At 39.8% G+C, this 25,921-nt stretch overlaps 2 protein-coding genes across 2 annotated transcripts; both read right to left on the bottom strand.

The window, feature by feature from the left end:
• Nucleotides 1-3,072: 3,072 nt before the first annotated feature.
• On the bottom strand, nt 3,073-18,802 carry LOC135706741 (homeobox protein Wariai-like). Its single transcript, XM_065228395.1, has 2 exons — nt 18,181-18,802; nt 3,073-3,077 (listed from the first exon to the last, which is right to left on the bottom strand). The coding sequence occupies exons 1-2, from the start codon at nt 18,800-18,802 to the stop codon at nt 3,073-3,075; spliced, it is 627 nt and encodes a 208-aa protein (XP_065084467.1).
• A 274-nt stretch (nt 18,803-19,076) lies between these two features.
• Nucleotides 19,077-21,277, bottom strand: LOC135706742 (uncharacterized). Its single transcript, XM_065228396.1, has 2 exons — nt 19,128-21,277; nt 19,077-19,080 (listed from the first exon to the last, which is right to left on the bottom strand). Exons 1-2 carry the CDS (start codon nt 21,275-21,277, stop codon nt 19,077-19,079), a joined length of 2,154 nt encoding a protein of 717 aa, XP_065084468.1.
• Between the last annotated feature and the right edge of the window lie 4,644 nt (nt 21,278-25,921).

Genomic DNA, 25,921 nt, shown 5'->3' on the forward strand with positions numbered 1-25,921 from the left:
GTTCAGTTTCTGATTTAAATTCTTCAAATGCATTACTGGTGGCTAAATCCAGTTGATCGCATATATCCAAATAGATTGCCAAATTTTCACTATTATTGTGTTTTTTGTAATGTTTATGTGCTTTCTGTTTTCGATTTTTCAAGTTTTTTATTTGTCTGTTATACCAGACTGGTTTTTTAGTGCTTTTGACGCGTCTTTTTTTTTTTCTTCAAAGGTATTTCTTCGATATTACAGTTTCGACGTTTCCATCATTTCTTAGAATTATTTGACAATTGACGTCGTTTAATTTATGTTTGATTTTTTCGTAGTCTGCTAATTTGTATTCAAAAATTTCCTCGTATTCCCAGTTGTTGGGTATTTGGTATTCGTGCACAAATAGAGAACATACAATTGCTGTGTTCGGCATTATGACTGGTAATAGTTCAGGGAGCTTACATCAGAGGGATGCATTTTGATTCAAAAAAGTTAAGGGCTATGTCCGAATCACGAACGCATTATTGACGTAAGACTACGAGGCCAACCCACTCACTGTGGCAAGTATTCAATCAGGCTTGATGATGGTCAGTTGTTGCCTGATGTATCTGTGATTTCCAGGGAGAACAGTCGTTCGATTCCTTGCCGCAAGCAGGATGTCGTGAAATGCTGGGCCGGTATACTTCTAAAACAAAATAATCCTTTATAGTAATTTATCAACGAAATATATCATGTTAAATGTGGAATTCCAGTTATTTTGAATGAGAAATAAAAATTAGTATTCATTTTGGCACAGAAGCACAGTATGACGCTGGTTAAATGAAGTTTAATGAAAACATAATGATATAGGGCTTTCTTTTTATGATTTTGACGATGCACTCTCAAACGCTCTTCCCATTGCATTACAAATAAAATTGCACCAGGGTCCGGAACCAACTAATTACATTACACAATAACACTTTAACACTCTATTGAGACCATTTTTCTGATGTAAAGTAACAATCATTTGAAATACCTCATGCCTTTGTATTCTGTACTGGCAGGTTATGGTTTATCTCTAACAAGCGATGAATTTTACCCCAATGTTGTTGTGCATATTTCATTTGTGCTTCATGAATTTGGCTTGGCTCCAATGATAACCATTCGATTCACTTCGAATATCGCGACACAAGTTATTGCAAAGTTCGTTGAAGCTGATCCAGAACTCAAGTCACCAGAACAACACCAGAGCACCACTCGTTTAAACATTATCGTGACTAACGAAGGTACGACTTTCTTTACTATGATAGCCGAGATTATAGCGCAACAGCCAAAGGTGTTACGTAGAGAGAGTTTTTAGGATAAGAGAGAAGCGTATTCAAAACAAACGACTTGCTGCGTTGCTCGATTAGCTCTGGTTTTGACAGTTCGGTTGGCTTAAAATCAACCAGGCTCATCTCTTATCCTAGATCCTCTCTACAAAAAGCTCTAATCTAGGTTTAGTTATTTGTTTCAAAGGTGTGGCCGTAGACCTTTATCCTTCTGTTTATTTGCGCATGAGCTAAGTTATTTATTCGTAGATTAATTCATTGCCTTTGCGCACCAGGTTTACCGTTGACCTTGCGTAATTGGGTTGACGGTTTTGACAATAAACGCAAACGAAAAAGGACCTTTCTGAAATTTATTTTTGTAACTAGAAATGAACATTCAAATATCTTGGATTGTCTAAAACTGATGTAAAGCGACCTGAACTAGATATAGCGGCAAACCATGTTGATAATTTTATCCAGCAAGCATGAGATCAAACAATGAACCAAACCTATCTCTTCAACACGACAGGGTCAATTAGAGGAACACTAAGATCAAAAAAACTGACACACTTACCCATCTTGTGCTAACGACGGATCTGATCCTATTGAAACAAGTGATGACCAAATAGTAAACACAATACTAGTTGGCGCCAGCATCAGTGGTTTAAAAATGCTTCGCGCTAATGGCATAGTTCCCCTGCCGAAGAGCATTCCATAATGGTGTCTTGGTTAGCTTTAGTTTGGCAATACTATTTGAAGTAATCATTGGTCAACAGGATCTTTTGAAGCCTTAAACACTTGATTCAACAAAACTAAGCGACACCTCCTATCCTAGCTCCTATCAAATTAAAATATCATCAATAAAAACAGTTAGCCAAGGAAAATCACCATGAATTGTTTCCATGCATTTCTGAAACAACTCCGGAGCTGCTGATAAACCGAATGCTAGTCGCTTATATCGCATCAATCCAAGGGGTGAGATGAATGTCGTGATATATCTGCATTCTTCTCGACTGGTAGTAACTGGTGAAATGCTTGTTTTACATCCAGTTTAGTGAAGACCATACTTCCCTTCAGTTAACAAATAATTTGCTCCATTGTGGGTAGCGAACGATTGCCTTCTTTGCTTCTCGTAAATCTATGATTATTCTGACTTCATCTGAACTTCACAAGCATGGGAGACACCCATTTTGATGCTTGGTTAACTCTTTCTACGATACCCTGACTTTACAACTCTTTTAATTTGAGAAGTGTAATCTCTTCAAGAGGTATGGGAATACGTCGATAAGCTTGTCTTACTGGAGGGACAGACTTGTATATTTTTATAGATGCACACATATCTAAATGTTTAAGATAATATATTTAGTGCACGCGAAATGAAGCATTTACCGTAACTAATTATTAAATTGTAGACTTCTTACCTTTGATGTGAGGCAACTCCTCAGTAGACAACGCATGCAGAAACTTTACTACCTCAAGTTTTTCTGCAGAATTTCCACACAGCAGCGAGCATTTTCCATCTTGAATCACGAAGAAGGTTGTATGGCAGTTGGCATAGCCGATTTCGATTTCTGCGTCCACTTCACCGAGTACCGTCAGAGGCTTTTTCGATTCACATTATACGCGGTGAAACCAACCCGTTTCAGCATTTTCCAATCGTCTTCACTAAGCACGTCCTCAATCATCTTTGCCTACTACACACAGAACTTATTTAACCTGCTGGTAAAGATGCTGTGATGCCAACCCCCTGTCTACTGGTATAGCGTGGATGGTGCCTAAACACACCAGAGACCTGGCCCTTGACCCCCTTCTATACTACAAAATGAAGATGAAATGAAATGAGAAAGGCACTTGTCAGCGGTAAAAGAATTAATCAGATTTTTTATTTTTAAATACTTTTATTTTTATTTAGCTTAGCTTATTTTTCGACAATGTTTATTTCTTCAAAGGCACTGCTGCTATAAAATCAACCAACAAAGGTTTTCTACGAAAATATTTATTCTATAAAAACTTGTTTGTACGCTACAAACGTCCATAGCAAGAACCGCCATTACAGTTGTTGTAAGAAAACATGCAGAGGATGTAAGAAATCCAGTCTTGCCATTGATGTTCATGGGTACAGTTTATTCCTATTTCTACAGTTTATTTCTAATGGAGAAATTCAATGCTCGCATAGGTAAAAAAAAAATACGTACAAAGTAAAACAGTATTAACAACATGAAAGCAGTTGAAAACATTAAAGGGGAAGTGAGGAAAAGTCAATTTAAACCATTATTTATGTGATTCACATCTTGATCACACACTTAGAAATATTAATGTAGATTTAGGTGCTCTGAGACTGACATATACGAGCGTCAATTTTGACATAAAATTGAGTCATAATAGACGCGAAATTCAGCTCATTGAAACGTAATTTCGAACATGACATGTTTGTGTACGTCTCATCCTTTATGTCAAAGATGGATTCCGTCACGTGTAAGATTGTGTATTTCTAACTGTGCAGTCAAGAATTTCACCGTATCCACATTTCCGTTATGGCTTGCATGATGGAGGGCAGTCCATTTCTTATCGTCCACCTCATATGGGTCCGAAGTGTGCTTAAGGGGATGCATATAAGTAAGTCGGTTAAAGAGTGCTGATTGAACCAGCGAGCGAACCGGATGTGTTTTGATTCTTCTCCTGTGTTTTTTTTTTGCTGCTGAAAAACTGGAGTTGTTATGGACTGGTGATCGCATTTTATTAGCTTTAGGTCCCGTGTGGTATAGTTTGATCTGATTGAATATGTTTTTGCAAGTGATACTTTATCGATTTGCTGATACAATTGTGCACTGCGCTGACTAAACACTCAACTTAGCTAGAAATGAAGACAACCTTAACAGATAGACCAACTATCTGCATGAATTTGAACACATTCTTTTGATCAAGGCAACCTCTGCGTATCGAAGTCAACATTAAATGTTTTGTTTTGTTCATTCGTGGCTGGATGTTTAATTCGCCTGTGTTGTTGTCAATATTAATATTCGTCTTCATCTTGATGAGGATGATTTTGAGGATCAAATGCAGAAAGGATTATTTTCATATTGCACACATATAGATCTGTAGAAAGTGTTGTGTTGGTTATTTATACACAGATTGATGGAACATTATTGCATCATGCTGAATTATTGATAATATCGAGGTTTTGGGATCTCTAGTCGGCAATACTCAAAATAAATATTTTGCCCAAAATGATTTTGATTCTTTTGCTTTTAAGGATCGCTTCTGATAATGAAATTTTGGGTTATATAATCAAGAAGTGGTGAATATCATCAAAGCGTATTCGTTGATGTATAATGAACTCATTTGTTCATTTTGCTCGTACGTGACAGCGAAGATATTCAAAACGAACGCAATTCATCCACACTGGGTTGAAGCGCTACTGCTTGCGTGTGATGGTAAACGATTAAAAAAAACAGACACTGGTGCTAATGAGCATGAGAGGCACCATCATGATGTAAACAGTTTCTAGCAGCTGATTTCCACTCGCGCATCAATTGCAGGCGCTTCTGAAATTGCATGCTGGTGATGAGAAGCTGGTACCCGACAGTAGTGAACAAAATGTCAGAAGAGCAAGACATACCTGATCCGATTTTATGAGCAACATCCATGTTTGTGGGGCTTTTCCAATCCCAACTACAAAATAAAACATCCAAGGTCTATCAGAACCCACACTAACCGAACAGTTTGCTTTCGTTTTCTGGATTGTGTATTCGTAGAATTGCAAATTTCTTCATCTAAAGGGTGTCCACGATGAAATTGCCACACACAAAATTGATTCGCAAAATTCGAGTTTTCATCCGATTGCCATCAAATTTTCAGGGATTGAGAAATAACTATTAAACTTCATTTTACCATTTTACTCGTATTTTATTTACAGTCCATACGCAAATGCCCGCACTTTGGCTTTAACCCCGGCCATGAGATTCTGCACAACCTGTGAATCAACCGTTTTTTGCATGTAAACCCATACTTTCTTCAGTTCCTCGACTGTCTTCACTACCTTAGGTCGTTTAAGAAGGTGCTGCATCATAATCGCCCAGTACTTCTCGATGGGGCGGAGCTCCGGAGTGTTGGGAGGGTTGAACATTTTCGGCACGAAATTGACCTTATTGTCCGCATACCACTTCAGCACGTCCTTGGAGTAGTGGCATGAGGCCAAATCCGGCCAGAAGATTGTTGGGACGTTGTGGGCCTTTGAAGGAGAGGAAGCAGCCGCTTCTGGAGGCACTCTTTTATGTACACCTGTCCGTTCATCGTGTCCTGGGTCACGAAAGGTGCACTCCGCTTCCCGCACGTGCAGATGGCTTGCCAAACCAGGAATTTCTTCGCAAATTTGGACATCTTCTGAGTGCGGACATGCTCCGGAACGCTGAACTTATCCTTGGCCGTGAAAAACAGGTTGCCGGGGATCTGCCGGCCTTCACATATGTTTCGTCGTCCATGATGCAGCATTCAACTTTCGTCAGCATGTTGAGGTACAACTTTCTGGCACGGGTTTTGGCGGACTTGTTCTGCTTCTCGTCGCGATTAGGGGCCTTTTGTACCTTGAACGTTCGAAGCCCAGCCTTAGTTTTGGCCTTCTGGACAAAACTTCGGCTTAGGTGCAGCTTCTTAGTCACATCCCTAACGGAGGCGTTCGGATTTCGGTTGAAGGCCCCAACTACGCGGTTGTGATTTTTGGTGTTGTACGGAATACTTTTTCCTTCACTTCTGGGCTTCCGATCGGTGGTCAACCGTTCCTCGAACCGCTTAATCACTCGCGACACCGTGGAATTCGCGATTCCCAACGTTTTAGCGATGGAACGATGCGAGAGATCCTTGTTCTCGTGATGAATGCGCAAGATTTTATCACGCACGAGCTGTTCTTTCGACTCCATTTCCGCGAGTTTTGATCACAGGACTTTAAAACTTGCAGGATGTAAATAATGCACTATGAACTAAATCCACCCAAATTTTCATTAAATTCTACCCAACGGTTAAAAAGTTAGAGCAATTTCATAGTGTGGCAATTTCATCGTGGACGCCCTTTAACAAGCAGCACACAACTTCGTACGCACAATCATATAGTATTTCGGTCATTTTTTTTAATTAAGCAATTAACCGGTCACGAGACGAACTGATCAACAGAAAAGCCTCTTTTGACTTCGTTTGCATAATGAACATTATCAGCACCCACTCACCAGCGTATTATCATATTGTCAACACTTTTTATCATGATGGTGGGCGTTTTTGCTAGCAGCGAACTCATTAGCGCTAGTGAACTAGCATAAGTGTAAACACCCCATAAGTGTGCTGTTGCGTTTTTCTTTGTTGCCCGCTATAACCTCTACCGTGCTGATCTGTTTTTCTGTTCCTGTGATGAGCAGCGCCTAACAGGAACCTAAGAGGAAGTCTCTGACGTGTTCTTCCTCTCTCGCGACCGTGCAAAAACTATTTCATTTTGGGCGACGCAGTTGAATGTCAAAATACCAGAAAACAGATTCCCTGTTGTAGAAATTCTTGCGTTTCTATACGTTCGCCCGACCAATCAGGTGCTGGTTCGCGTTTGACAGAAAATTGGTTCATAAAAGACACATTCGATCATGCCGTGTAAATCATATCTAGTTATTAGTGGTTGGAATCGCTGGTGGAGGATGTGGGCGGGACGAGGGTCATGCTTGTCGGTTTCTCGGTGAATATCATGGAGATTGATTCGGGCCTGTTTGCCATGTGCAGAATGTATACATTTTGTATTTGTTGGACGAGTTTCGGGTCGTTTTGTGACATTTTTTAATCAAGTGCAATTTGAATTCATAATGTATGAATCCGCAGCATTGGAAAACGATCATCGTTGGATTTGGTGCGGTTGTTCTAGTTGAAGAACGTCCTTTATGTATTTATTATCAATGTTCTTGATATTTTGATTTTGTGAGAATTTGTGATTGGCCTTGTCGTCGCTGATATAAAGAGCTCGGTGGGTTCAATCTCAAACTCCTTCACATTATGGAGCCTTAGTGCGAATCGGATTTATTCTTGATATGAGATAAAGCGTATTGAAATTCGGTTGGAGGAACGAGTACGGAAAAACAAACGTAATATTTGAGTTTTAGGATAGATGTATCTGTTATTGTAGTGATAGCAAGTTGAACGGGAAATTGCTCGTAATTGTTTTGTATAAGGAGGAGCTCGGTGGCCTTATGGCGACCGATTTTGCTCAATGAGTAGAAAATTCATGGGTTCAATCCCAAGCTCCTTCCATTATAGAGTTATAGTTTAAATCGGCTTTATTTCATAATATGAAGTAAAGCGTAAAGAAATTCGGTTGAAGGGTCGGGTACGTGAAGAAGTAATATTTGAGTTTTAGGACAGACGTGTATATCCAATAATGCAGATTATCCATCAGCTCCGAAAACTTTTACTATCGCGTATTTCATTCGTTCGTTACATACCAAGCGAAAACGTAGTCATATTTTGTAGTCCATTTAGATGGATTTTTTTTTCTTACTGAACAGTACTCGCGGGTGTTCTCCCACTGACAGATCGTTTCGCGGAACTGTCCTTTCGGTTTCTTATCCGTTGTGAAGTCATGAACCCATTGGTAATAGAAATTTTTGAGAAGCTGCTCGACCGAAATCCTCAAACAAGATTCATGAGTCTCTATTACGAGTACATGACGCTGGAGATTGGCCCTTCTTCATTCAATTCCTCTCGTGTTTGCCTCCAAGACTTTTATAGTTCCTCTGTAAATTTTGATCTGACCATGTTGCAAGAAATCCGTGGAATACCAGATCACCATCGGTCGATGGTTGTTCCCTTAATTTTTGCAAACAAGTACCAACATGTTTTTAACAATAAGAGTTTTTTCACAGATGGGTCAACCATAAACGCTTCCACTGGATTTGGAGTATTCAACGAATTTCATAGCGCCTCATATCAACTGCAAAAACCCTGTTCCGTATACGTTGCGGAACTAGCAGCCATATTTCTCAATTACCCGTCAGCACGTCCTCACCAAATGGCAACAAAAATGGAATGAGAGTGATCTAGGAAGATGTTGAGATTCTATTCTCTCACAGGTGTCGAACAAGCCATGGTCCAAAGGATTGGACATGAGCCGTGACTTTATGCGTGTCATATCAAGGCTCATGTCCAATCACTACTCGTTCGACTCGCATTTCTTCCGAATCGGGCTCGCAGGCAGCAATTTGTGCGCTTGTGGTAGTGGCTATCACGATATCGACCACGTGCTTTGGTCATGCACCGTCCATTGTGTTGCTAGATCTGAGTTATCCGCATCCCTCAGGGCCCGAGGAAAACAACCCATGCGGCCCGTTAGAGACATCTTGGCGAGCCGAGATCTCGACTATTGCAATTTAATTTATGTGTTTTTAAAACGGATAGATCTGAGGATTTAGTAGTTAGTGTCATCTTGTGTTCCCCCAAGTTGTTAGCTGCCCATCGGTGTACCCCCATGTTTGTCTTTTTCATCAGTTGGTCTTTTAGTTCGAGATCAAGAGCACATTGCTCTCCAAACCTTGTGTTCGCAATCCCTACCCTGCCATCCATTTGTTACCATTTGTTACCCCTAACCTCGAGATAGCCGCGAGTAATCGGCCCCCGCTTTACTAACGTTAGTTTTAAGAAATTTTGTAACCTAAACAATGAATATCGGCTCCGCAAAGCTACGGCAAATGAGCCTGGAAAAATAAACGCATTAAAAAAAAAAGAAGGGGTTGAAGTACATGAAGAAGTAATATTTGAGTTTTAGGACAGACGTGTAGACTGTATATCCAATAATGGAGATTATCCATCAAACTCGAAAACTTTTACTATCGCTTATTTCAGTCGTTCGTTACATACCAAGCGAAAACGTAGTCATATTTTGTAGTCCATTGTTTTTGCTTACTGAACAGAACACCTTGGATGTAATCACAAGCTCTCCGTCATGACCCTTAAAATACAAAATCACTAAGCAAAATTAATATTTTCTTTCGATAATCGGCTATCGAGAGCTTAAACAAAATAAACTTTGGTTGCATCGCCCACTTGAGAGGTGAATCGTTACCGAAGATCCTACCCGAACCTCCAACTCCGTAGCACTTATAAGGGTGTCGCTAAGTCGGTGGCCCCTAGTTAAATAAGTACTACAAGAACATCTCCTTAGCTATGGAAAAGATGGGCGTGGCCGGGAATAGCGAAATTCATGATTCTGGTATTCTCATTAAGATTGGAATCAATGTTTACTCCCCAGCATTATTCCTAAAAGTAGTCTGACTGAGAGTTTCAAAAGAGTCGTGAGTGTCGCTAGTATTCAATCTACGAAGTATATTATATCAACGCTAACGCCAGCGCTACATATAGGTTAGTCGGCAAACAAATTTATTTTTTTAACGTATTTTCCGGGCATCAAAATATACATTTTCAACTGTCATCAAAATAAATATTTAAAGACATTTGGTAGCAAAATTGCTGAGATATTCTAATTTAAGTAAGTGGTTTGGATGAACGGGTCCCGCGATATCTCATCACTGCTTTGATCGAATCGGTTCATTTTTGGGGTGAAGACTCCTTAAACTGGTCGCGTGTGCATGATCAAGGCTGATTTTTGAAAAGTGGATTTAACAAAAAAGGCAAAAATATTTTTACTGATTAAAATTCGGTCAATGAACATCAGCTACGAATACTGATAACTAACACGTGTCGATTTTTGGTCGATTTAAACATATCAAACCCCTTAATCAAGAGTTTCACAGCACTCGTTCGCATGGCCATTCTCTGCAGCAATGTGAAGTGGAGTTACACCATGGATTGACCGAGAGCGAGAATCAAGAATTGAACTATTTCCACATTTTCGTTTCGGTATGCATGATGGAGGGAAGTTCATTTCTAATCGTCCAGCTAATTTTCTAAGTGTTCGCAGTAATCAGTTCAACAACACTTTGATGGCCGTATTTCTTAGCAATTTGAAGTGGAGCACTACCAAACATTGTCTGAGAGCAGCTGTTCCCACCTTTATCAATAAAGAATTGAACTAGTTCTACATTTCCGTTTTGGCATGCACAATGAAGTGACTTCCATTTATTATCGTCCATCTCATTTGGGTCCGCATTTTTCGCTATCAACAGATTAACAATATTAAGATGGCCGTAACCTGCAGCAAAGTGAAGTGGAGTTGCACCTTTGATTGTCCGAGAGGAAATGTTCATACCGCGATCAATAAAGAATTGAACTAGTTCTACATTTCCGTTTTGGCATGCACAATGAAGTGCAGTCCATTTATTATCGTCCATCTCATTTGGGTCCGCATTTTTCGCTATCAACAGATTAACAATATTCAGATGGCCGTAACCTGCAGCAATGTGAAGTGGAGTTGCACCTTTGATTGTCCGAGAGGAAATGTTCATACCGCGATTAATAAAGAATTGAACTAGTTCTACATTTCCGTTTTGGCATGCATAATGAAGTGCAGTCCATTTATCATCGTCCATCTCATTTGGGTCCGCATTATTTGCTATCAACAGATTAACAATATTCAGATGGCCGTAACCTGCAGCAATGTGAAGTGGAGTTGCACCTATGATTGTCCGAGAGGAAATGTTCATACCGCGATCAATAAAGAATTGAACTAGTTCTACATTTCCGTTGCTGCATGCATAATGAAGTGCAGTCCATTTATTATCGTCCATCTCATTTGGGTCCGCATTTTTCGCTATCAACAGATTAACAATATTCAGATGGCCGTCACCTGCAGCAATGTGAAGTGGAGTTGCACCTTTGATTGACCGAGAGGAAATGTTCATACCGCGATCAATAAAGAATTGAACTAGTTCTACATTTTCGTTTTGGCATGCATAATGAAGTGCAGTCCATTTATCATCGTCCATCTCATTTGGGTCCGCATTATTTGCTATCAACAGATTAACAATATTCAGATGGCCGTAACCTGCAGCAATGTGAAGTGGAGTTGCACCTATGATTGTCCGAGAGGAAATGTTCATACCGCGATCAATAAAGAATTGAACTAGTTCTACATTTCCGTTTTGGCATGCACAATGAAGTGCAGTCCATTTATTATCGTCCATCTCATTTGGGTCCGCATTATTTGCTATCAACAGATTAACAATATTCAGATGGCCGTTCATCGCAGCAATGTGAAGTGGAGTTTCACCTTTGATGGACCGAGAGGAAGTGTTCATACCGCGATCAATAAAGAATTGAACTAATTCTACATTTCCGTTTTGGCATGCATAATGAAGTGCAGTCCATTTATCATCGTCCATCTCATTTGGGTCCGCATTATTTGCTATCAACAGATTAACAATATTCAGATGGCCGTAACCTGCAGCAATGTGAAGTGGAGTTGCACCTATGATTGTCCGAGAGGAAATGTTCATACCGCGATCAATAAAGAATTGAACTAGTTCTACATTTCCGTTTTGGCATGCACAATGAAGTGCAGTCCATTTATTATCGTCCATCTCATTTGGGTCCGCATTTTTCGCTATCAACAGATTAACAATATTCAGATGGCCGTAACCTGCAGCAATGTGAAGTGGAGTTGCACCTTTGATTGTCCGAGAGGAAATGTTCATACCGCGATTAATAAAGAATTGAACTAGTTCTACATTTCCGTTTTGGCATGCATAATGAAGTGCAGTCCATTTATCATCGTCCATCTCATTTGGGTCCGCATTATTTGCTATCAACAGATTAACAATATTCAGATGGCCGTAACCTGCAGCAATGTGAAGTGGAGTTGCACCTATGATTGTCCGAGAGGAAATGTTCATACCGCGATCAATAAAGAATTGAACTAGTTCTACATTTCCGTTTTGGCATGCACAATGAAGTGCAGTCCATTTATCATCGTCCATCTCATTTGGGTCCGCATTATTTGCTATCAACAGATTAACAATATTCAGATGGCCGTTCATCGCAGCAATGTGAAGTGGAGTTTCACCTTTGATGGACCGAGAGGAAATGTTCATACCGCGATTAATAAAGAATTGAACTAGTTCTACATTTCCGTTTTGGCATGCATAATGAAGTGCAGTCCATTTATCATCGTCCATCTCATTTGGGTCCGCATTATTTGCTATCAACAGATTAACAATATTCAGATGGCCGTTCATCGCAGCAATGTGAAGTGGAGTTTCACCTTTGATGGACCGAGAGGAAGTGTTCATACCGCGATCAATAAAGAATTGAACTAATTCTACATTTCCGTTTTGGCATGCATAATGAAGTGCAGTCCATTTATCATCGTCCATCTCATTTGGGTCCGCATTATTTGCTATCAACAGATTAACAATATTCAGATGGCCGTTCATCGCAGCAATGTGAAGTGGAGTTTCACCTTTGATTGACCGAGAGGAAGTGTTCATACCGCGATCAATAAAGAATTGAACTAGTTCTACATTTCCGTTTTTGCATGCATAATGAAGTGCAGTCTATTTATCATCGTCCATCTCATTTGGGTCCGCATTATTTGCTATCAACAGATTAACAATATTCAGATGGCCGTTCATCGCAGCAATGTGAAGTGGAGTTTCACCTTTGATGGACCGAGAGGAAGTGTTCATACCGCGATCAATAAAGAATTGAACTAATTCTACATTTCCGTTTTGGCATGCATAATGAAGTGCAGTCCATTTATCATCGTCCATCTCATTTGGGTCCGCATTATTTGCTATCAACAGATTAACAATATTCAGATGGCCGTTCATCGCAGCAATGTGAAGTGGAGTTGCACCTTTGATTGACCGAGAGGAAGTGTTCATACCGCGATCAATAAAGAATTGAACTAGTTCTACAATTCCGTTTTTGCATGCATAATGAAGTGCAGTCCATTTATCATCGTCCATCTCATTTGGGTCCACATTATTTGCTATCAACAGATTAACAATATTCAGATGGCCGTTCATCGCAGCAATGTGAAATGGAGTTTCACCGTCGATTGACCGAGAGGAAGTGTTCATACCGCGATCAATAAAGAATTGAACTAATTCTACATTTCCGTTTTGGCATGCATAATGAAGTGCAGTCCATTTATCATCGTCCATCTCATTTGGGTCCGCATTATTCGCTATCAACAGTTTAGCAATATTCAGATGGCCGTTCCACGCAGCAATTTGAAGTGGAGTTTCACCTTTGACTGACCGAGAGGAAGTGTTCATACCGCGATCAATAAAGAATTGAACTAATTCTACATTTCCGTTTTGGCATGCATAATGAAGTGCAGTCCATTTATCATCGTCCATCTCATTTGGGTCCACATTATTTGCTATCAACAGATTAACAATATTCAGATGGCCGTTCATCGCAGCAATGTGAAATGGAGTTTCACCGTCGATTGACCGAGAGGAAGTGTTCATACCGCGATCAATAAAGAATTGAACCAGTTCTACATTTCCGTTTTGGCATGCATAATGAAGTGCAGTCCATTTATCATCGTCCATCTCATTTGGGTCTGCATTATTCGCTATCAACAGTTTAACAATATTCAGATAGCCGTTCCCCGCAGCAATGTGAAGTGGACTTTCTAATTTGATTGTCCGAGAGGAAATGTTCATACCGCGATCAATAAATAATTGAACTAGTTCTACATTTCCGTTTTGGCATGCACAATGAAGTGCAGTCCATTTATTATCGTCCATCTCATTTGGGTCCGCATTATTTGCTATCAACAGATTAACAATATTCAGATGGCCGTAACCTGCAGCAATGTGAAGTGGAGTTGCACCTATGATTGTCCGAGAGGAAATGTTCATACCGCGATCAATAAAGAATTGAACTAGTTCTACATTTCCGTTTTGGCATGCACAATGAAGTGCAGTCCATTTATTATCGTCCATCTCATTTGGGTCCGCATTATTTGCTATCAACAGATTAACAATATTCAGATGGCCGTTCATCGCAGCAATGTGAAGTGGAGTTTCACCTTTGATTGTCCGAGAGGAAGTGTTCATACCGCGATCAATAAAGAATTGAACTAATTCTACATTTCCGTTTTTGCATGCATGATGAAGTGCAGTCCATTCATTATCGTCCATCTCATTTGGGTCCGCATTTTTCGCTATCAATAGCTTAATAACACTCAGATGGCCGTTCCACGCAGCAATTTGAAGTGGAGTTTCACCTTTGATTGACCGAGAGGAAGTGTTCATACCGCGATCAATAAAGAATTTAACTAGTTCTACATTTCCGTTTCTGCATGCATAATGAAGTGTAGTCCATTTCATATCGTCCATCTCATTTGGGTCCGCATTATTTGCTATCAACAGTTTAACAATATTCAGATAGCCGTTCCCCGCAGCAATGTGAAGTGGAGTTTCACCTTTGATTGACCGAGAGGAAATGTTCATACCGCGATCAATAAAGAATTGAACTAGTTCTACATTTCCGTTTTGGCATGCACAATGAAGTGCAGTCCATTTATTATCGTCCATCTCATTTGGGTCCGCATTATTTGCTATCAACAGATTAACAATATTCAGATGGCCGTTCATCGCAGCAATGTGAAGTGGAGTTTCACCTTTGATTGTCCGAGAGGAAGTGTTCATACCGCGATCAATAAAGAATTGAACTAATTCTACATTTCCGTTTTTGCATGCATGATGAAGTGCAGTCCATTCATTATCGTCCATCTCATTTGGGTCCGCATTTTTCGCTATCAATAGCTTAATAACACTCAGATGGCCGTTCCACGCAGCAATTTGAAGTGGAGTTTCACCGTCGATTGACCGAGAGGAAGTATTCATACCGCGATCAATCAAGAATTGAACTAGTTCTACATTTCCGTTAATGCATGCAAAATGAAGTGCAGTCCATTTATCATCGTCCATCTCATTTGGGTCCGCATTATTCGCTATCAATAGCTTAATAACACTCAGATGGCCGTTCCACGCAGCAATGTGAAGTGGAGTTTCTCCTTTGATTGTCCGAGAGGAAATGTTCATACCGCGATCAATAAAGAATTGAACTAATTCTACATTTCCGTTTTTGCATGCATGATGAAGTGCAGTCCATTCATTATCGTCCATCTCATTTGGGTCCGCATTTTTCGCTATCAATAGCTTAATAACACTCAGATGGCCGTTCCACGCAGCAATTTGAAGTGGAGTTTCACCTTTGATTGACCGAGAGGAAGTGTTCATACCGCGATCAATAAAGAATTTAACTAGTTCTACATTTCCGTTTCTGCATGCATAATGAAGTGTAGTCCATTTCATATCGTCCATCTCATTTGGGTCCGCATTTTTCGCTATCAATAGCTTAATAACACTCAGATGGCCGTTCCACGCAGCAATTTGAAGTGGAGTTTCACCGTCGATTGACCGAGAGGAAGTATTCATACCGCGATCAATCAAGAATTGAACTAGTTCTACATTTCCGTTTTGGCATGCATAATGAAGTGTAGTCCATTTCATATCGTCCATCTCATTTGGGTCCGCATTATTTGCTATCAACAGTTTAACAATATTCAGATAGCCGTTCCCCGCAGCAATGTGAAGTGGAGTTTCACCTTTGATTGACCGAGAGGAAATGTTCATACCGCGATCAATAAAGAATTGAACTAGTTCTACATTTTCGTTTTGGCATGCACAATGAAGTGCAGTCCATTTATCATCGTCCATCTCATTTGGGTCCGCATTATTTGCTATCAACAGTTTAACAATATTCAGATAGCCGTTCCCCGCAGCAATGTGAAGTGGAGTTTCTCCTTTGATTGTCCGAGAGGAAATGTTCATACCGCGATCAATAAAGAATTGAACTAGTTCTACATTTCCGTTGATGCATGCATAATGAAGTGCAGTCCATTTATTATCGTCCATCTCATTTGGGTCCGCATTTTTCGCTATCAATAGCTTAATAACACTCAGATAGCCGTTCCACGCAGCAATTTGAAGTGGAGTTTCACCTTTGATTGACCGAGAGGAAGTGTTCATACCGCGATCAATAAAGAATTTAACTAGTTCTACATTTCCGTTTCTGCGTGCATAATGAAGTGCAGTCCATTTATCATCGTCCATCTCATTTGGGTCCGCATTATTCGCTATCAATAGCTTAATAACACTCAGATGGCCGTTCCACGCAGCAATGTGAAGTGGAGTTTCTCCTTTGATTGTCCGAGAGGAAATGTTCATACCGCGATCAATAAAGAATTGAACTAATTCTACATTTCCGTTTTTGCATGCATGATGAAGTGCAGTCCATTCATTATCGTCCATCTCATTTGGGTCCGCATTTTTCGCTATCAATAGCTTAATAACACTCAGATAGCCGTTCCCCGCAGCAATGTGAAGTGGAGTTTCACCTTTGATTGACCGAGAGGAAATGTTCATACCGCGATCAATAAAGAATTGAACTAGTTCTACATTTTCGTCTTGGCATGCACAATGAAGTGCAGTCCATTTATCATCGTCCATCTCATTTGGGTCCACATTATTTGCTATCAACAGATTAACAATATTCAGATGGCCGTTCATCGCAGCAATGTGACATGGAGTTTCACCGTCGATTGACCGAGAGGAAGTGTTCATACCGCGATCAATAAAGAATTGAACCAGTTCTACATTTCCGTTTTGGCATGCATAATGAAGTGCAGTCCATTTATCATCGTCCATCTCATTTGGGTCTGCATTATTCGCTATCAACAGTTTAACAATATTCAGATAGCCGTTCCCCGCAGCAATGTGAAGTGGACTTTCTAATTTGATTGTCCGAGAGGAAATGTTCATACCGCGATCAATAAAGAATTGAACTAGTTCTACATTTCCGTTTCTGCATGCATAATGAAGTGTAGTCCATTTCCTATCGTCCACCTCATTTGGGTCCGCATTATTTGCTATCAACAGATTAACAATATTCAGATGGCCGTTCATCGCAGCAATGTGAAGTGGAGTTTCACCTTTGATTGTCCGAGAGGAAGTGTTCATACCGCGATCAATAAAGAATTGAACTAATTCTACATTTCCGTTTTTGCATGCATGATGAAGTGCAGTCCATTCATTATCGTCCATCTCATTTGGGTCCGCATTTTTCGCTATCAATAGCTTAATATCACTCAGATGGCCGTTCCACGCAGCAATTTGAAGTGGAGTTTCACCTTTGATTGACCGAGAGGAAGTGTTCATACCGCGATCAATAAAGAATTTAACTAGTTCTACATTTCCGTTTCTGCGTGCATAATGAAGTGTAGTCCATTTCATATCGTCCATCTCATTTGGGTCCGCTTTATTTGCTATCAACAGATTAACAATATTCAGATGGCCGTTCATTGCAGCAATGTGAAGTGGAGTTTCACCTTTGATTGACCGAGAGGAAGTGTTCATACCGCGATCAATAAAGAATTTAACTAGTTCTACATTTCCGTTTCTGCATGCATAATGAAGTGTAGTCCATTTCATATCGTCCATCTCATTTGGGTCCGCATTATTCGCTATCAACAGTTTAACAATATTCAGATGGCCGTCACCTGCAGCAATGTGAAGTGGAGTTGCACCTTTGATTGACCGAGAGGAAATGTTCATACCGCGATCAATAAAGAATTGAACTAGTTCTACATTTTCGTTTTGGCATGCATAATGAAGTGCAGTCCATTTATCATCGTCCATCTCATTTGGGTCCGCATTTTTCGCTATCAACAGTTTAACAATATTCAGATGGCCGTCACCTGCAGCAATGTGAAGTGGAGTTGCACCTTTGATTGACCGAGAGGAAATGTTCATACCGCGATCAATAAAGAATTGAACTAGTTCTACATTTCCGTTGATGCATGCATAATGAAGTGCAGTCCATTTATTATCGTCCATCTCATTTGGGTCCGCATTATTCGCTATCAATAGCTTAATAACACTCAGATGGCCGTTCCACGCAGCAATTTGAAGTGGAGTTTCACCTTTGATTGACCGAGAGGAAGTGTTCATACCGCGATCAATAAAGAATTTAACTAGTTCTACATTTCCGTTAATGCATGCAAAATGAAGTGCAGTCCATTTATCATCGTCCATCTCATTTGGGTCCGCATTATTCGCTATCAATAGCTTAATAACACTCAGATGGCCGTTCCACGCAGCAATGTGAAGTGGAGTTTCTCCTTTGATTGTCCGAGAGGAAATGTTCATACCGCGATCAATAAAGAATTGAACTAGTTCTACATTTCCGTTGCTGCATGCAAAATGAAGTGCAGTCCTTTTATTATCGTCCATCTCATTTGGGTCCGCTTTATTTGCTACCAATAGTTTAACAACACTCAGATGGCCGTACTGCACACCAATGTGAAGTGGAGTTTCACCTTTGATTGACCGAGAGGAAGTGTTCATACCGCGATCAATAAAGAATTTAACTAGTTCTACATTTCCGTTGCCGCATGCACAATGAAGTGCATTTAATTTATTATTGTTCATCTCATTTGGGTCCGCATTTTTTGCTATCAATAGTTTAACAATATTCAGATGGCCGTGCACCGCAGCAATGTGAAGTGGAGTTGCACCTTCGATTGACCGAGAGAAAGTGTTCATACCGCGATCAATAAAGAATTGAACTAGTTCTACATTTCCGTTTCTGCATGCATAATGAAGTGTAGTCCATTTCCTATCGTCCATCTCATTTGGGTCCGCATTATTCGCTATCAATAGTTCCACAACTCTTAGATGGCCATTGTCAACGGCAGAATGGAGCGCAGTGCATTTATCGAGATTTGCATTGTAATCAATTAGAAAATTACATATTTCTAAATATCCGCATATCGCAGATACTTTTAACATATTGTTTAGTGTAAGAGTGGAGAACTCGTCAACTTTTAGGGATGAAACCAATTTCAGACAACCACTCTCGCATACCCACAAAGGTACGTTCCAGTCAAGTCTGCACAAATCGTTTAAAGTTTCGGAGCAGTTTTCATTTTCTCCAAGCTTGATCAGTGTCAGTTTCCTAATAACATCGTGTTGAGATAGAACGTTGATCAATAAGTTTGGTTCCAACTTGGAAATGTTATCACTTAAATATGTTGCTACGAAGTATTCAGCAAATGATAAATGGCAGAACTGAACATTATTGTTGACTACTTTCACCAAAATAGATTTTTCTGCATCCTGCTCACAACGGCTTTTGAATGAGTCATATGTTTTCTTAAAATACGGCACCGTGAATAAATCCATGAGCATGTCAATGTCTAGCAACTTTATCGCTAGCAGTTGATGTTCCAAAATGTACACGTTAGTCAGTGAATTGAATTCAGCATCGTTGATATCAACCGTGGACTTAAATTTTTCTACAAATTTCTTGTGAATACATTTCTTGGCAAACTGCTCTAACAGTTGCACAATATTCAATGTGTCTTCTGACCAATCAAACGGTTTCATATTGTCGGAATTCGCTGCTGAAATAAATTGTTCGAATTTGTCAGAGTAAATTTCAGCGAGCATTCGCATCATCAGAGGCAAACCGGAAATTTCACTCAAGTTGGATAAAATGCTGGAATGGTATTTTTTTAAAAGAAGTTCCGAAAAGTTTTCAACAACTTTTTCATGAGCACTGTCCTTCATCCATATTTTCTTCAAGTACTGGATCTGATCCTCATGCCGAAAAGGGACTAGGGATATTAGCTTCACATCGAACTTCCTTTGCAATAATTCCTGCACGTGGAGTCTCGAGCTGATTATGAACTGAATACTCTTTCTAGAGCTGAGCAGTTCAAGTATACTAATTACTTTCTCGGTGTATTTGGAATGTATTTCGTCAAATGCATCCAATGCTAAAATAATGGAATATTCTTCGTCATTTCGCCTTTCCGGGGCATTAAGGATGAGATTACAGTTATTCTCTGAAAGAACAGCGCTGAGAATTCCCCGGACATCGTCTAAGTTTGATACTTTTTCAATTTTGTTTAGTGCATTACAAAGCGTGCTTAAATACACCAAGAATACTGCAGAGTGGCTTTGTTTTTGAACCTGAAATGCCAAAAACTGCAGTAAAATGGTTTTTCCCATACCGGGGTCTGCTACAAGTAAAATGTGTTGCTGGTATTTGAATCTTCCTCGAAGCTCTTCAACTAATATAGTATCACTTATCTTTCGAACTATTGTGCTAGTCCTATCCTTATCTGTTGCCTTGGTTAATAATTTACCGGTTGGTTCTAATGCCGTTTCTTCGTACTTGATATGGCGGTTAATATACGTAAATTCCCATTCTTCTGCCTCTGCCATTACGCGCTTTATGACACCCGTCTCCATTCCACGCTTTAATTGTCCAAAGCATTGTTCGATACCTTGTTTAGCCAAAAAACGCTTCCTATTTTTGGTATCAGGTTCATTGCATTTGACAAAATAATCTTTCAGGTCGATATACACCTGATCCAAGTCCTTTTCCCCCAGCTTACCGAGAATGTCCGGTTGAATCCACGTCTTCATCCAAGCCAGTAGTTCACCAACGATGATGGGTTGCAAATCGTTCGGTTGACCCACCGATAGAGTCAAATCGCGAAAGAAGCCACGAATGTCATCCTCACCAACGAATGGTGGCAAAAGTTTGTTCCTTGAGTCTTTCGCCAGGAAATTATTGTTGACGGTTACTTCTTTCTCCATATCAACCTGATCGCTTTGCAACATGGTGTATAGCTTGGCAACATTGGGATTTTCAGCATTGAAGTTGCTTGCAAAGCGACACTTTTTCCGGTCTATGATCATAACGTCTTTCAATGGAGTGCAATAAAGAGGTAAAATTTGGCTGACCGTTCCGCTGTGAAAGAACTCTTTGATCGCATCTTTAATCGCAATGATATCTTTGTTGATGTAATTGAGCACCTCGTTGATAGCCTTTTCGCTTGGAATAAGTTCCAGGTTTTTGGCACTGGATCCAGAAAAACGTAGGATTTCATTTACTTCCCGTTCTTCGATCTTCACCCACTCGTTATCGGTCTGTTTCAGATCCTTATTGGTGAAGATGTAAAACATCTTCTTGAACGCCTTTAGTTCCAAACTTCCAGTCACAATCATGTAGGATTTGGCATACTTGCACAAATCAAAGTCCCCGGTGCGTTTGGCACTATTTCCAGTTGGAAACAGGGCATCCAGATCGATATTTTTAACCTTTTCATCCTTGGTATCGGCGTGTTTTGCTTGAATTAAGTGGATCTCCTTGTTTGTATCGTCAATCAACACAACATCGTCAAACTTGTCGGCCATCTTCATTTCATACGCCATCCTTGTAGTGGAACTTAATTCCCGCGTACGCAGCAACAGTACGAGGGCAACGTCTGTTTGGAATTTTTCGCCGTGGCCACCCGACTTAATTTCACTTTCATACGATTGTTGATCCATTTTGAACCACCTGAAAAAAAAAACAGGATAAATATTTCATCAATAAGCTATGAAGGTCACCCGTAACAAAATTATCTTGTAAGAACAATATTAGATATAGTAACAGAATTTAAATTAACGCTTCGAACAGGGTGGGTAAAAAACTTTACGCTGACTACGAAGTCTCCGGAAAACGTGTTACGGAAAGTTTTCAATGACTTTGTTTGAATTTCTTGATAAATTTCAAAAATAGTGGTACCACTAGAATTCCTACACGGTAAGAAAAAAGTACCAAAATTGAGTTTCTTTCACTCAACGGCCGGCTTCAGTGGGGCTAGGCAAAATAAGGTTAATAAATAGGTAAACTTTACCCAACGTTGGAATAATTAATAATTTAATATTTTTCCATTCTTTATAATGGAAATCAACGAATATATGACAACCAAAGTAAAATTGAATTTATTTGCAGCCATTGACATTATTACACAACAATTAATAAGCACCGCAACCACTCGTCAACGCGAAACCACTCGTTCACAGCAGAATATATCCTCATCGTCCTTATACCAAGTTCGACTTCTTCGGAAGCTCATGGTCCATGCAAATCTACAGTAGATACAAATTAAGATTTTTGTAAACAACGGAACTAAAACACTCCCTGCGCTTTGATCAGAGAGCGTAAGGGCATCGTTGTGCCAGGTTGGTCGTGGCACATTTCAGGTATTAGAGTCAAGAAGTTCCCTCAAAAGTGCCTAAGTAAAATGCAAATACTTTCGATGATTATCCGTAGTTGCGATAGTGAAGATGTAAACCCATTTTCCCTGTTAATGTCCGGACGTGTTTACCATACATATACCTTTTTATTTGATTTTGTGTGGGGATGGGTTTTGGGTGTGTATGGGCATATGGGTGAGACGATATTAAGTTTACATTAGAATAAAGTTGAAACATTGAGAAATGTATCGCTTCAGTTTGAGCAGTACTTGACTTAGCAACCGATGAACCATTCTGATGGCCCACATTACAGGTTCCGTGGGTTGGCAGGGTCCAATATGGAACAGCTTGAAGAGTCACTATCAGTTAAAACTGTATTTTTGAGCTTTATCTCTATATATTCTTTGGTGTCCATAGCATTGAACTGTCCAAGTTGGGCGTTGTTGAACTTGTGGTACTTGCACAGTAACCATATAATCAAGACATAACTTTAAATGTAGGTTCAGAGTGTGACATTGTCACTGAGATACGATGTGGTTAGTTAGGAATTCACATGAAAATATTACTTTAAAAAACTCATCATTTTCTGTTGCATGTAACACTATTTGATATTAATAACCATATCAAATCTATGATGCACCGAGCGTTCATTTCGGGTGGTGAGCGAACCGGAAGAAGAAGAAGAACACTCTACAGGATGAGTGGAACCATGAGCCCCTTCTCCGAACGATTCAATGTTGGATTGGTGGCATCATCTTCATCTATATGTAAGTATTATTGACAATATTCATAACAATCGACTCGCATAAGTGATGTTTCATTATATATAACATTTACATAACATTAACATTTAAATACATACAAAAAAGGGGCACCCGATTGAAGCGATTTGGACGGGGAGAGTGGGAATGTCAACTCCCTGTTGATAACATTTCGCGGATAAAGGGCGAGCTCTTCTCCCCACTCATTGGGGCATCTTCCTGTTTGGGAACTCGTATTGTTGACCAATTGGCTGATCATGTTGCTGGAAGGAGATTCTTTGTTGTCCCGTAGATGCGTATAGGCGATTTTGCCTATCAATCCACCTAATCCATTTTTGGCCCTTCATACAGCGACATGTTGAGGACAATCAGAAGTTATTAAGCTTGATCAAGATAAACAGAGAAGAGAGCCCACTGCTATCGGAATTAGTTTACGTGCTACAATGTGTGGTAAGCCACTATCATGCTATCATCATCACCATGCTACAATGGAACTAAAAACACTCACAACCTACCAGCATCCAATTTTTTTTTGTCGCTTCGTGCCACGCACTAACGAAGACTAATACGATGACCGATGGAGCACGAACGGAGGCAATGGAGCACGAAAAAATGACAGCATTGACACAGTGTAGGTTGCTATGATTTTCATCGAAAAATAAGTTAAACGGATGAGTACTTTTAACTTTTTTACTATGAGTCACAGCGTGTTTTGTTTAATTCATAATAACTTTATGCAACAAAATTCGCAAACATGTAACTTTTAAACAAATACGGAAAGTGTTATATCAATCAATAGTGAAAAATATTACGTTTTGAGCTTAACAATGATTAAGTTGGAGCACCAATGGAGTAGTGTTGCGCGTGATTACCTCTCACCCCAGCAGGCCTGGGTTCAATCCCAGTCAGCGCCGCCGGGATTTTCTGAGGCATAACATCTCTGATCACGCAGGGAAGAAAAGCAGTTGGTTCCCGGCTCATGAGTTGATGGGTCGATAGGTAGGGTCCAGGTGTGAGAGCTGCTTCTCTGGCGTCAAAAATGGACGAAAAACAAATCAAGGAAAAAAAAAACATTTTAAACTCAATAGATGAATAAATTTGAACCAACGTAACTTTGCTGATTCACTCAACGGTGGATCTCAAATGATAGAACCCAACGTTGAGATCCTATAAATTTAAATTTGAGTATTTTGTTCTTATCGTGTAGGGTCTGTAGATTATTTTGATTGTAAAAAGATTGAAAATAGGGTCGTCTACTTTATTTAAAAGCGAATAAAGTCGTTTCATGAATGCCGCACTACAACCCAGGGAAAATGGTTCTCGAAGGCGACCCAACAGGAACAAGAAGAAGAGACGCGCAGCGGGCAAGTAGACGGCAACCTGCGGACCCTTCGTAGACTACGAGGCAGCCGAAGTGTGGCCATGGTTCGAGCAGTGAGTGGATACGACTTCTTCGGACAGCAGAGGAGAACAAGGCCTTAGCCTGATTGGTAAGGTAAGGTAAATATAGCAGCAATTTAATTTTAATTTTCGTTTCAATGGAAGAAACGGCTACTGTCGAAAGAAGCTAAAGCAAGTGAGTGAGCTTAAGCAAAACTGGTAGATCCAAATAAATCTTGATATCAAAATCTTAACACGTTCGATAACTACCGCTTTCGGGTTTCAAGACTAACAGGGCATCGGAGTGGGGTCCGTAAGCGCTTTTAGAACGAGCGATGAGGGTTTAAACCTTTTTAAATTGTGAAACAACTTCCGCTTTGGAAACTTGGCAAAGGTTTGAAATATCTGCGATGTCGATCATCTATCAACATAATCATTACTAAATATTGGCTGTAATTGGCGTTGATGTCGACTCTGTAATTCTTTACTCTAGCAAACGTCAGTCTGTGTGTGAAATATAGCAGACTTCGGACTATCCTTTCACTCAACCGAAAATTTCCAAAATAAACAGTCAATATTTGCTAGAAGCGACAAGTTTTTCGAAGAACGCCAATTAGTAAACATTAGTATGAGGTGGATGTGCGGCTAGGGACAGCCAACAAGTATTTTTTTAAATCCTTTTTTCACCAGCCTTTGTTAGTAGATGTGTCAAATGTATAGCTTACATAAAACTAATTTGAAGTGAAATCAATGAGATATTTGAATTCCTTATGAATGTGGGCGTCTTAGTGGAATTCCTGTTTGAAGAGAGAGGGATGGATTAGTAATTTGCATTTAATTCCCCTACCTTATTTGCTTACCCTTGACAGATACGCGTTTTCGTTTACAATGTGCAGACTTCTTCAGTGTCTTCTTCTTATACACGTCCTTAGTACAGTATAAAGCAGAAGACACTGAAGAAGTCTGCACATTGTAAACGAAATACGCGTATCTGTCAATTATAAGCAAATAAGGTAGTGGAATTAAATGGAAATTACTAATCCTTCTCTCTTTCTGTAAACTATCCATAATTATGAATGTAAGCTTAAGTGCGACAAATTCTATGACTCCTAAAATCTGTAAATATCTGGTCCCTAACGTTATTTCGATTGAAAGTGATGTTTTCAAGTTATGATCCAAGTTATGATTATCTGAAATATTGCCGAAGACACCAAACCGATCGGGAAACAGTTTTCGAGTAAAAATTTTCTTAAGGTAAGCTTGTTTTTTTTTCTATATGCCCTTTTCAAAAATAAGGCTGGATTCAAAATGGCATTGTCGGTCATAAGGAACGTTTCTGCAAATTTACGATCGACCCACAAACTATAGTACGCACAAGCCCCATTCAATGTTAAGTAAGTTATATGTACAATCCCATCAGTACAAAAAATAAAGCAACTGGTAACAAACCCAAGTCGTTCCCTTTATTCCGGGCAAATAAAGCAAA

This window comes from Ochlerotatus camptorhynchus, unplaced genomic scaffold (assembly GCF_037179485.1).
Source record: "Ochlerotatus camptorhynchus isolate MF236.1 unplaced genomic scaffold, CSIRO-AGI_Acam_v1.1 ptg000290l, whole genome shotgun sequence".
In the NCBI taxonomy this organism is placed as follows: domain Eukaryota; kingdom Metazoa; phylum Arthropoda; class Insecta; order Diptera; family Culicidae; genus Ochlerotatus; species Ochlerotatus camptorhynchus.

Bases quoted from the DNA above. Each gene is read 5' to 3' on its own strand.
- LOC135706741 (XM_065228395.1), bottom strand. From the start codon at position 18,802: ATGAACACTTTCTCTCGGTCAATCGAAGGTGCAACTCCACTTCACATT.
- LOC135706742 (XM_065228396.1), bottom strand. From the start codon at position 21,277: ATGATTGTGACTGGAAGTTTGGAACTAAAGGCGTTCAAGAAGATGTTT.